General features: G+C 35.4%; 1 protein-coding gene across 3 annotated transcripts in view; it reads left to right on the forward strand.

Moving 5' to 3' along the window:
• The window catches only part of LOC103980423 (protein PIR), a 47,458-nt gene that overhangs the window by 14,329 nt on the left and 20,841 nt on the right, over window positions 1-12,288 (forward strand). For all 3 annotated transcript variants that reach the window (XM_065102512.1, XM_065102513.1, XM_065102514.1), the window contains 12 exons: window positions 31-100; window positions 278-342; window positions 800-995; window positions 1,129-1,280; window positions 3,623-3,716; window positions 4,211-4,426; window positions 5,023-5,234; window positions 5,934-6,081; window positions 7,145-7,313; window positions 10,572-10,648; window positions 10,876-11,046; window positions 12,168-12,244. In XM_065102512.1, coding sequence (XP_064958584.1) covers window positions 31-100; window positions 278-342; window positions 800-995; window positions 1,129-1,280; window positions 3,623-3,716; window positions 4,211-4,426; window positions 5,023-5,234; window positions 5,934-6,081; window positions 7,145-7,313; window positions 10,572-10,648; window positions 10,876-11,046; window positions 12,168-12,244 — 1,647 coding nt within the window. The remainder of the gene's footprint in view (window positions 1-30; window positions 101-277; window positions 343-799; window positions 996-1,128; window positions 1,281-3,622; window positions 3,717-4,210; window positions 4,427-5,022; window positions 5,235-5,933; window positions 6,082-7,144; window positions 7,314-10,571; window positions 10,649-10,875; window positions 11,047-12,167; window positions 12,245-12,288) is intronic.

Raw genomic sequence — 12,288 nt, forward strand, 5'->3', positions numbered from 1 at the left:
TGATTCTTTTCTATACTTCTAATTTTTCAGAACATTTACACAAGTGAGTGTTCAGTGGCAGGATACTGATTCTATGAGAGAAGAGTTAGACGATCTTCAGGTTTCTAGTTATATGTTTTTTTCATTTATCTTACTGGTATAGGATCCGTGAGGGCCTCAGATTGTGTATTCTATAACTTGACCATTCCATTATAATAGGTTGTTTTAGATTTTGTTTCCTTAGATGTTACTATATCCATAGATTTTACCAACACTAAACTCACATTTATATTTGCAGATTTTCTTAAGTACAAGATGGGCTATTCTATTGAATTTGCACGCTGAGATGTTCCGCACAAATACGTATCCTTTATTTAATGTCTTACTCATCAAGATTGAGTTCTGCATAGAATGGGTTGAAACTTATGTATTAAAATTGAAACTAGGTATTCCCAGAGACTCTTTCTGTTGAGTGATACATTCCCGTCAATCTTGGATTAAACAGAAACAATTATTATTTGATACTTTTGCTACTGTTGCCCATAAAAAAGAAGAAACAGTTTTTATTTTTTTAAACTTTTTTAAACAAATACTATGATCTTAGCAATGACTTGCCTGTATCATATTTTTATATGCATGAATCAGACTAAGGTGATACCTCAACTAGTTTGCTTATGGCTATAGGCTTCTCCATATGTTGGATAAGCTTTCTTAAGTTCTTTTTACTAGTTGACAATGTTCTTATTTGGGAAATGTCTTCTAGGCTCTTCCTGGTTTGAGTCTATTTACAGGTAGTTTGACATCCTTGATTCAAGCATAGCGTAGAAGACATCTTGCAAGTACTCATAGTATTTTGTGTTGAATCTTTGGAGCTAGACTTTGCACTCTTATTTCCAGAGCGCCATATGCTACTTCGTGTTTTGCCGGTTCTTGTTGTTTTAGCAACCTCATCTGAAAAAGAGAGCGAGTCACTGTATAAGAGGGTCAAGTTTAATCGGCTTATTAACATCTTCAAGGTATTATCTCCATAGACTTTTCCAGTATGCATATAAATTAGGAAAATCATGTTTAATACTTGTGTCCATTTTTTTTGTTAAGACTGTTAAGTTAGCATGGTATATTGACCCTTTCTGTGATCTTCTTTGGCAGAGTGATCCTGTTATTCCTGCATTTCCAGATCTTCATCTTTCACCAGCTGCTATAATGAAGGAACTATCGATGTACTTCCAAAGCTTTTCTAGTCAAACTCGTCTTCTTACTCTTCCTGGGCCTCATGAAATTCCACCTCGTGAGCTGCAAGAATATCCTATACACATTTATTTTTGTGCTGTTTTTCTATATAGAAAAAATCTGGCTTGTTATGGTCTGATTTTACTCTGATATTTAGTTAGAAATTAGTGTAAAGAAGTGTCAAATATTGGTGCTTCTTTGTAATATGCTTGGTTAGAATGATTTCTGTCCTATATCTGTAAGGACAGGGCCTAAGTTTACACTGTACGAGTCCAAAGAACTGACGTATTTGATTATATTTGGTGTTAGCTATTTTTTCTGTGCCTTTTGTGTTTGTTTTGTGTAGAATATATGACTAGATATGAATATTTGTCAACTTATGATGTTTCTTGCAAGTCTATGTTAATTAACAAAGCTTGAGGCTTGAACTGGAAGGACTTTGTGAAGCTTTTATCCTTATCTGAGCATTCTTTTGAAGTAATTGCTTTGTTTATCTGTTGATTCTTTGATATAGTAACACATTCATGTTTTGATTTTCATTGTTTATCTATTGATTCTTTGATTTTCGAACTATCTGTGGGTATAAATTTTGTTTTGATTTTCATTGTTGCTTTATCTTGGTAGTGAAAGCATATTCATGTTTATAATTAGGACCTATACTTAAATATACTGCAATAATCATATTTTATATGGTGTTTTCGTCGAACTGAAGTTTATAAACTGTTGTTTAACAATATCTTGTAACTGAAAGCTGGTGAAGTAAACTCCCAAACAAGGTATTTGATGATTGATGATTGATTCATATCTTGTTGATCATGTACATATCTTGTTTAACAATATTTTATATGGTGTTTTAGTTGATCATGTACATTCATATCTTGTTTGATGATTGATTCAATTATCAGGTGAGATACAACCTAGTCAGCTCAATTTGTGATAGACTGTAAGTTTAATGACTCTGTGAAAGGGAATATGATTTTTGTTACTCTTATTAAATCAAAAGCAAGAAGAGATGATTTTTTTTCCTTTAAACCAAAGTTTCAAATCTTGTAGAGTACCAATAAGATAGTCATTGGGCTGACTGGGGCAGTACTGGTGGCTAGCATATCATGTATCTATATGCTCCTATGATGACTGCTGTGGGTCAGGCTAGGGGAGGAGGGGAAAATTGGAAGAGAGAGGAGAGGGGAGGGATGCAAGGATGGTGGAGGAGAAGAGAAGGGGACAATGAAGGAAAAGGTGAAGGAGATGCATTAGGTAGTATTGTAGTTTTGAATTTGAAAAATAAAACACTTGTAATTTTATGTACTATTCTTTTTGATGTATAAAAGGGCCTTGGTACATTGCTAAGGTTGCTCCTTTGCGACCCGAGAGAATAGGGATTGAGTCATGGAAAATAGCCGCTCTATATTTAAAGAGAAGGCTGTGTACATTGACCCTTTCTAAACCTCACATTGGTGGGAGTCTTGTGCATGAAGCACACTCTTTTATTTTTTCTCTTTGATGTATAAAATTATTTTCTTTTAAGAGATTTGTATAATCAAAGGTCTAGTTTTGATATTAATGCTTGACTTTCTAAAATTGATGGCTTTCTCAATATATAAGATTCAGTCCATACCGATCGGTATCGGTGTACCAAAGACTTGAAAGGAAGAACACGGAAAGAGGAAGGAAGAGGTGGCTATAGAGGAAAAGGATGAAGAGGAGGAAGGAGGAGGAGGAACAAGAAGGAAGAAAAGGAGGCGGTGGAGGAACGGGAGGAGGGAGGAGGAAGAGGAAGTAGGAAGAGGAAGAGAAAGGAAGAAGAGAAGTGAAGACGGTGGAGGAAGAGGAGGAGAAGAAGAGGAAGCACCAGGTGTGCAGTGGACAGTGGGGAGACAGCGGTGGCGGGCGACAGCAGTGGCAGCTTGTGGGGCTCTACACGTATGTAAAGAGGACGGCAGCAACGACTCACAGGGCTTCGTGTGTCTGGAGAAGAGAATGTAGGCTCTAGTTTTAAGATTTTTTCTTTTTTAATAGACTGGACCAGACCACTCGAAATGGGGGTAGTCCATGTCTTGTTTTGGGCTTGGACTGATATATACTGGTCAGTACAAGCTGAACCAGGAAAAAATGCAGTCCTTGTGTGTTTGGACTGCACAATTGACAATGTGGATTAGACTGATGTCTGCAATCTATAGCTTTGTGTGTTTGGAGTCAAGTAGGTGATTGACTTTCGTTATTTTCCAGTTGAAAGACCGAATATAGCATCTTTATCAGTCTTTTCAATTATATAAGACTATTATTGTAGATTCAATTGCTCAGCTTCAACTTTCAAGTCTAGGTTTTTGACTTGAAATTGGTTTTCCATGGTGTTAAAAGTTGTGCTGGATTTTGATTTTCTTTTTGTGCATTTAATCCTTAACTGGTCCACTTATCAGAGGCATTATTTGATTGTGAACCACATTGGAACTATTCGAGCGGAGCATGATGACTTCTCAATTCGTTTTGTTTCAGCCTTGAATCAGGTTCTTGTCTTTATCTTTGATGCCTTTGTCCACTATGGTATCAAGTCCCATTATTTGTTTTTGTGGTGGTTTCTTTTTGTGAGAAGAAAATTCAATTCAACTAGTGGTTGTCTAAGCATTAACTTTTTCTCAGTCTCATATATATTATGTATGTGCGGCACACATTAGTATTCTGTATACTGTGACACATATATTCGCACCATCTTTTTATGTACTTGTGCCAGTGTACAACTTTACCTGTGTGTTCATTTGTATTTTCTTGTACTGGGCATCTGTGCCTTTGAAATTTCACTTATTTGCCTCTTTGGATCCATAAATGTATGTTTGTGTGCGCCTGCAGGTATGACATGCTGTAATTTGTGAGAAAATAAATAGTACTCCATGACTTGATTGTTAAATTATCCATTATGCTAATTTGCAGTTTTCTTTTCTGTTCTTTATCTGATTTCTTTAGTTATCTGATTGCTTCAATTGTTGAGTGGTTCTGTATCTAGATTGTTGTACTAAAATCAACTGATGGTGCTGATACCGAGTGGTCTAGAGAAGTCAAAGGAAACATGTACGACTTGGTTGTTGAAGGTTGTCAGCTTCTCAGCCGATGGACTGGGCGGATATGGGAACAATGTGCTTGGAAATTCTCCCGCCCATGCAAGGAACCTGCTGCTGTAGGTGCACATCAGAGTTCCACCACCTTTTTTGACTACGAAAAGGTTATGCTTTGTTTCTTTAGTTTTTATTTTCATCAGTGGTGTAGTATCCTTTTATGATCCTCTAACCTACCATGACTATTGGAGCTAATAATTCATTAAAATGTTTTTAATTTTTAGTGTTCAATTTCTCTTGCTTGTTGGATTTGTTCTGTCTGAAGCAGGATTATTTATACAGCAACGTTGATTTGTATGCTCATCTTGATTGTTTTCCATTCATTGCTTTATGCAAGACTGGGTTTTCTCAGATTTGCTGGTTGTCCCATAGTCATGATTAAAATCATTTTCTTGCTTACAGTTATGAAGTTTTTTTCTTAAGTGCTATGGAGCTTATAGTATTTATCTCTTACAAGTTTGAAGAGTTTCTGTTTCTGCACAGTGAATAAGAAATTGCTTTCTATTATTTGATTAACATATATCTGATGGTTGAAATTGTGCCTTTCTTTTTTTTAGGCAAAATTTGTGGAAGATGTTACCTAGTCTTGATCATATGCTGCATCTATATTATCTTATATTCTTATGCTCCTAAATTATATTGGTTGTACTGATTTCTTTAACTATTATTTTTGTGATATAAACTGCCAATAATCACAATGTAGGTTGTACGTTGGAATTATACAGCTGATGAACGTAAAACATTGTTAGAGCTTGTTGGTTACATAAAGAGCATTGGTTTGATGATGGAGCATTGTGACACATTAGTTGCTGATGCTTTATGGGAAACAATCCATGCAGAAGTGCAAGATTTTGTGCAGGATAGGCTAGACACCATGTTGCGGACAACATTTCGGAAAAAGAAAGACTTATCTAGGTAAATTTAGCAAATTCTGATGTCATGTCATAAATCCCTTGAACCTCTTCGCAAGCTGGTCATGATATAAAATGCATACTTTTCTATGTCATAGGTAATGCTGATGACTAGTAGGCGTCAGGTTTTTTTGTTAAACCATTCTTATTTATCTCTGCGATTAAGCTCTTTGCTTAATTTGGCTAGTAGAATATGTTCACAAGATAGTTTGTTATAAAATCCTCATTTTTTGCTAGTTCTTGGAGTAACAATTTATTTGATTTTGAATATTGTTGACTTTGACTTTTTTCCACACAGTCAGTTGCAAAAATTGAGAACTTATGAATGTTAATGCAAATGGGAAACTTTTCTTTGAGCTGTCTCATGTTGAACTTCTTTATGCTATCACTCGCTATTGATGCTAAGCCTCTGTGACCTCATCAAATTGTCCTAATAGTAATAGATGGTTGTACCTCTATAATATACCTGCTACTGAAATGAATTTCAACTGCTGCACATGCTAATTATTTTTTGTTATTCATTTTGTTTATGACAGAATTTTGTTGTGCTGATGATAGGTTCGACTATTACAATTTTTATTCTATATATGAGTACCAATATGCTCTACAAGTTTTTGATGTCTTGAGTTTGATGTTTAAGATATTTTCTTTCTGTAAATGCATCAGTTCCACTCAGTATATAAGCAACTTGTTCTCTTTTCAGGCTTCTTTCTGATATGCGTACCCTATCAGCAGATTGGATGGCAAATACAAGCAAAGCTGAGCCTGAATTGCATTCATCGCATCAAGAAAATGAGGAAACCAAGCAAAGTGCATTTTATCCAAGGCCAGTTGCTCCCACTGCTGCTCAGGTTTGATTATGTTCTTGTGTCATTTCTTTTATTCTGACAGTTGAATTTTTGTTAAAGTAATTGGGACCAATGATTTAGGTAGTTGCTGAAATATTCCATTTTGTCCAATAAATACCACTATTAGGAGCATGGACTGCAGTTTCACCCTGGTAGGAGACTAGCAATATGTACCTGTCTGGGTGTGAATTTGTATGTGGACTGCCCCCATTATGGGTGGTCTGGACCAACCTATAAACAAAAAGAAAAGACTTTCTTTTGTTTAGGGCTAGCACTGTTGATTTTGGGTGTGCTTCCTCTTCCTCCGCTGTCTCCTCTTCTTTCTCTTTCTCGTTCCTCTTTCTCCACCACCTCCTCTTCCTCTTACTCATTCCCCCTCTTCCTCTATCGCCTTCTTATCTTCCTTCCCTCCTTAGAGTCCCTGGTATGTATGTACTGGTGTACCATGTCGATATGTTGGTACCAGTTGGTATGTACCATTCTTGTTAGGGACTGGAACCCCATGGTTGGTACGAGATGACAATCCATGAGGGGTGAAAGTAAAAGTGACTTTGTGCTATAAATAAGTAATTGTGCTCTTATCTATTCTATGATCGTTTTTGTGTTTTTCTTTCTCCTCTTTTGCTTTTCTCTTTTTTGTTTGTTTAATCACCCTAACAATTTTCTGAGCCATACTAGATGACTTGTACTGTACGACTTCACGTTTAACCAATAGTTACATTCTTGATTTTGACATAACTTGGAAATTCATATCGCATAATATTCTCAGCTTATATTTTTGTAGGCCAACTATTCTTTATGTTATACTATATTTGTAAATGTACTTCATCGTGAATTAATGTTTTATATGCATCAAAATGGAACAAGAATGCTATATTCTTGATTTTTTGACAAAGATATCATAGCTGCAATATTTGTAAAGTTTTATCTATTTTATTAATTTTCTTGAATATGTTCCGCTTGTGCTGGTAGGTTGATATGTGCCAAGGCATTTTTCTCTTCAGTCTAATTTTCTTTTATGTTCAACATTAGTTGATTAAATAAAAAATTCAATCTCTATGTATAGGTACATTGCCTGCAATTTTTGATTTGTGAGCTCGTTTCTGGTGGCAATTTAAGAAAACCTGGAGGTTTATTTGGGAATAGTGGCTCAGGAATCTCAGTTGAAGATCTTAAACAGTTGGAGACATTCTTCTATAAACTTAGATTTTTCCTACATATTATTGATTACAAAGGTGCTCATTCCTATCAGAGGCATTTGATGTTATTTTTTTATGGATTTATTTTTATGCTATTTTTTTTATCAAGGTTGTGTTTTAGGGTAACTTGGTAAATATGATTCACTGTATAGCACTCTGCCCATGTAAGAAAATGCTAAAGCATCTTGTGAATCAATAATTTCTTTTGTCCTTAATCCAAATGAATTGATGCCTTAAGTAGGGCCAAAAAAACTAAGTTATCGATAATTTTATTTGTTCTACTTAATCCAGAATGGATTTTACTTGTCTTCTTAATGCATTAAGTGGGGCCAAGGGAACATTAAATATTTTCTGAACCAATAATATCTTATGTCCACCTTAATCCAAATTAGATTATTACATGTCTTTTCGTGCTGTTATATGAGGACACCAATGTGTATCTAGTTGGTAATTTCTCATAAGGGGAAAACTTTTCATTTTTGTTTTGAATCTTCTATTGTTTATGCATTCTTTTAAACTTGCAATGCTAGAATTTTAAGAATTCTAACCTATCTGCCTTGTTTCAACTATAATATTTCGTACAAAGCTTGAAATTGAGCAAACTCTTTTATAATTTTGTTAATATATTATTTGAATAATTTGAAGCACATTTGTCTATCTAAATATTTATTTCAATAGATCTCTCGAATTTTGTTAAACAGAGATAAAATGATCTGACCTATATATAGGGAAATCTAGAGGTGACATTACATTTGCAACGGAAGGACAGAAAATAAAAACTCCAAATTTCCCAAAAAAATATTTGTTGTCATACAAAGATTTGTGCGTAAAAACCCGCGAAACTTAAATCCTCGAGTGAGATAATTGTGTTTTACCTAAGGAGATTTTATATTCCTGAATCTTTGCAGATTTGTAGAAGAGGATGAAAGAGGTCAAACGCCCTCCTCTCTAGTGGTGATCCACACAGTAAGACTGTGACGACGCTCTTCAAATCGTTCCCTAAATCTCCACACTTACTATCTAAGGAGAAGGAGATAGGAGAATAGGAGGTGGCAGTTAAGAAACCTCTAGCCTATGAGCCTTTGGTTCTCTCTTATTTATTTATAGAAACCCCCTGTCAATTTAACTATAATAGATCCTGTCCTATTGGGTATTGGATCTTCATTCAACTATCTAAACCTTTTAGATTAGTGAATCTCTATCCAATAATCTCTCATTGACTCTTATTGGATCTCATTCATAAGATTCAATAATTCGAGGGCATATTGGATATTCAATAAGATAGGGGTTCCGGTGGATATCTCATATCCGAATATCTACTCGTCGCAACGCCTACCATATGTGTGTGACTCTCTAGGCCTAATATTAAGCTAGTTGTGAGTCATACATGTCAGAACTCCTTCTGTCTCAATGAATTATTGTCTTCATAATAATTCACTCGACTCATCGACTGTGGACGTACTAGGCTACTACGCCGTAGCCCCTATAAGATACAGGGGAATCCAATTATTTGGACTTATATGTCCTCAGTTATCATGTACCTATAGTCTATCATTTATCTAATATCTCAGAGATTAGATAACGAGCATGGTGCTATCAGACCCATACAGTTTCTACTCGAGTCTCGCTCTGATCGGATTCTCCCGGAGAATTATTTCTATCTCAATCCGAATAACTCTAGCCAGGGATTTGTCTGAGCAAGAACACATAGGATATTCTTCTTATGATAGCTAAGAAGTGGCAGTTTAAAAACCTCTAGCTTATGGGTCTTTAGTTCCCTCCTATTTATAGAGGCATACTGTCAACTTAACCCTAATGGATTCTGCCATATTGGGTACTGGATCTTCATCCAACTACCCAAGCCTCTTAGATTAGTGGGGCTCTACCCAATAATCTCTTATTGGCTTTTATTGGATCTCATCCATAGGATCTAATAATTTAGGAGCTTATTGGATATCCAATAAGATAGGGGTCCGACGGATATCTTATATCCGAACCTCTATTCGTCGTAATACCTGCAATATGTGTGTGACCCTCTAGGCTCAATATCGAGCTGACTGTGAGTCATATTGTCAGAACTCATTCCGGCTCAGTGAATTATTATCTCTATAATAATTCACTCAACTCATCGACTGCGAACGTACTACGCCGTAGTCCCCAGACGATACAGGAGAATTCAATCCTTTGGATCTATATATTACAATGTATCTATAGTTCCTCATCCATCTAATATCCCAAAGACCGTATACCGGGCATGGTGCTGTCAGGCCCATACAGTTTCTACACGAGTCTCACTCTAATCGGATTCTCCCGGAGAATTCTTTCTCTCTCAATTCGAATGACCCTACTAGGGATTTGTCTGAGCAAGAACACACATGAGATATTCCTCTCATGACACCGAGAGCTGATGATCCTCTATCGACACTCAATAGCCCTCGTAAGGTTGACTATCACTCTCGATGATCGGCTGTGCTATATTTGGAACCTCCAGACCTATAAGTTCGGTATCAAAGAATGAAGTACTCATACAGTACATCCTTGGTGTCTCAAGTCTAAAGATCAAATACACCACTGGGACGACGGAATCACTGTCTGACAATAAGCACTTGCTCTGTATCCGTAGTGTCCCCACACGAGCAGCTATAAGACCAGTTGCATTCATCATATGAACGAGTATACAGCACAATAATCTGTCCGGTTATCTCGATACCCCTCTCGAGTAACCTATGACCGGAATTATTGATGATAAGTGTTTAAAGGTGAATTTGTCTCATTATCGTGATCTTATCACGATCTGATTCCTATTGTACAAATCTATGGACATCACAATATATTCATGCAACAGACAATATAAAGTGATAAAATACCAAATAATAATATTAAGTAAAAAGACTGTATGTCAAGTCACATGCTCTATCACTCACGTGATTGACTTGTGCGACACTTATGACTAACACATAGTAATGTAGTAGACTCTTATTGGTGCTCCCAGAGACCAATAGCAGTTCGATATCGAGATTTTGAACTAGGGTAGCTATATTCTACAAGATGCACTTCATATTACTTAGCACAATTTTGAAGATGTTTTGTGCCTTATATTAATTCCATTGCTTCTCTTATAATTGGCTAAGATATTCATACATTCCTTTTGTACTTTGTCTATGAACTTTTCTGTCTTTGAATGGATAACAAACTTCCAGTAAATTCAATATTATAAGTGTGCTCTGATGGTCGAAAGAAAAATAAACAATATTTTATTCTTAAGAGTAACTCACTGTTGTCTGGTTATTGCAGCAACTATTTGTACATTGACAGACCTTGGGTTCCTGTGGTTTAGAGAATTTTATTTGGAATCTTCTCGTGTGATCCAGGTAAAATTAATAGAACTGGCATTTGTTTAGCTAGTTATCTCATCAGTCAGTATTGGTTGTTTTCGGGTTAACTCTCTGTCAATCTTCTTAGTCTCCAAATTTTTATGCTAGACTTCTCTGTACTTGTCCAAGAGCGTGCTTTCACCAATTAACAGAACTGGCATTTGTATAAATTAATTATTCTCTAAATCTTGGAGAAATTTGTTTAACATAATAGCTTTGTGCAGTTTCCAATTGATTGCTCCCTTCCTTGGATGCTTGTGGATCATGTGATCGAGTCGCAAGATGCTGGACTTTTTGAAAGCATTCTAATGCCATTTGATATCTATAATGATTCTGCTCAACATGCACTAACAGTGCTGAAGCAGCGATTTCTTTATGATGAAATTGAAGCTGAGGTATGTGTAATATGCATACATTTTTGACAGTGTTCAAAATGTTGACATTTCTTTTGCTTAGATGTTTATTATTATTATTATTATTATTATAGAAATTTGTGCCCAGCATGATAGCTTATGTTTGTGATATGACTACGGTAAATGTGTAAACTATGTAAACTATTTTTTTTATATTTTGAGCCATAACATTACATAATTGTCGAGGAATATTACTCATCCTGGATTTGGTGAAATATAGTCTGATACCTTATGAAGAAATGTAGTTTGATAACTTGTGAAGGCACTTACAAAAGCTGATCATATGCTCCCATGAATTTTATAAATCAGATTGAGGCATAACATTAAACAGTTCTCAGGTTTCTTTCTATTTTGTATTAATAGAGATATGTGTTCGTACTTTGACCCTTCCGACACCTGTATTGGGGTAACTTCATGCTTTAAGTTCACTTTCTTGCTTACATTTAATTTGCTAAATGTCTAATTTGTACTAGTGGCTTTTTTGTTATGAATATTTAATTGGTTCCACATCAGAACTATGTGTTATGATCTGGTATACAAGACATAGTGTGTAACTTCTTGTAACTTGATCATAAGTGCCTTGATACTGGAAATTTGAGGTATATTATGCACATAATGCTGAAGCAATATTGCTTGTCTTTTACACAATGCTTTGCTATATTAGCTTCATCAAACTAACAATTGTGGTGTTATTTGTTATTAATATTTAATTGGTTCCACATCAGAACTGTGTTATGATCTGGTATACAAGACACAGTGGGTAACTTCTAGTAACTTGATCACAAGTGCCTTGATACTGGAAATTTGAGATATATTATGCACATAATGCTGAAGCAATATTGCTTGTCTTTTACACAATGCTTTGCTATATTAGCTTCATCAAACCAATAAATGTGGTGTTAAGCAATTGGTTTGAATGTATAATTATGCTTTGAAATTCTAGAGGTCCAGTTCCTATACCTTACATGACATTACTTCTTCCTATTTAATTTCATACAAACTTCTTGAGTTATGAATTTTGTATTTGATGTGCTATTTTTGCAAATCAAACTTTTACTTTTAATATTTTGCTGGATGTGACTTGAGATTTTGCTGGCCTGTAGGTTGATCTTTGTTTCGATCAGCTTGTTAACAAGCTCCATGAGATTATATTTTCGCATTACAAAAGCTTTGCTGCAAGGTACTTATTCGTTCCTACCATTTCTCATCACATCACTAACTTCA

This window comes from Musa acuminata, chromosome BXJ2-4 (genome assembly GCF_036884655.1).
Source record: "Musa acuminata AAA Group cultivar baxijiao chromosome BXJ2-4, Cavendish_Baxijiao_AAA, whole genome shotgun sequence".
Classification (NCBI taxonomy): domain Eukaryota; kingdom Viridiplantae; phylum Streptophyta; class Magnoliopsida; order Zingiberales; family Musaceae; genus Musa; species Musa acuminata.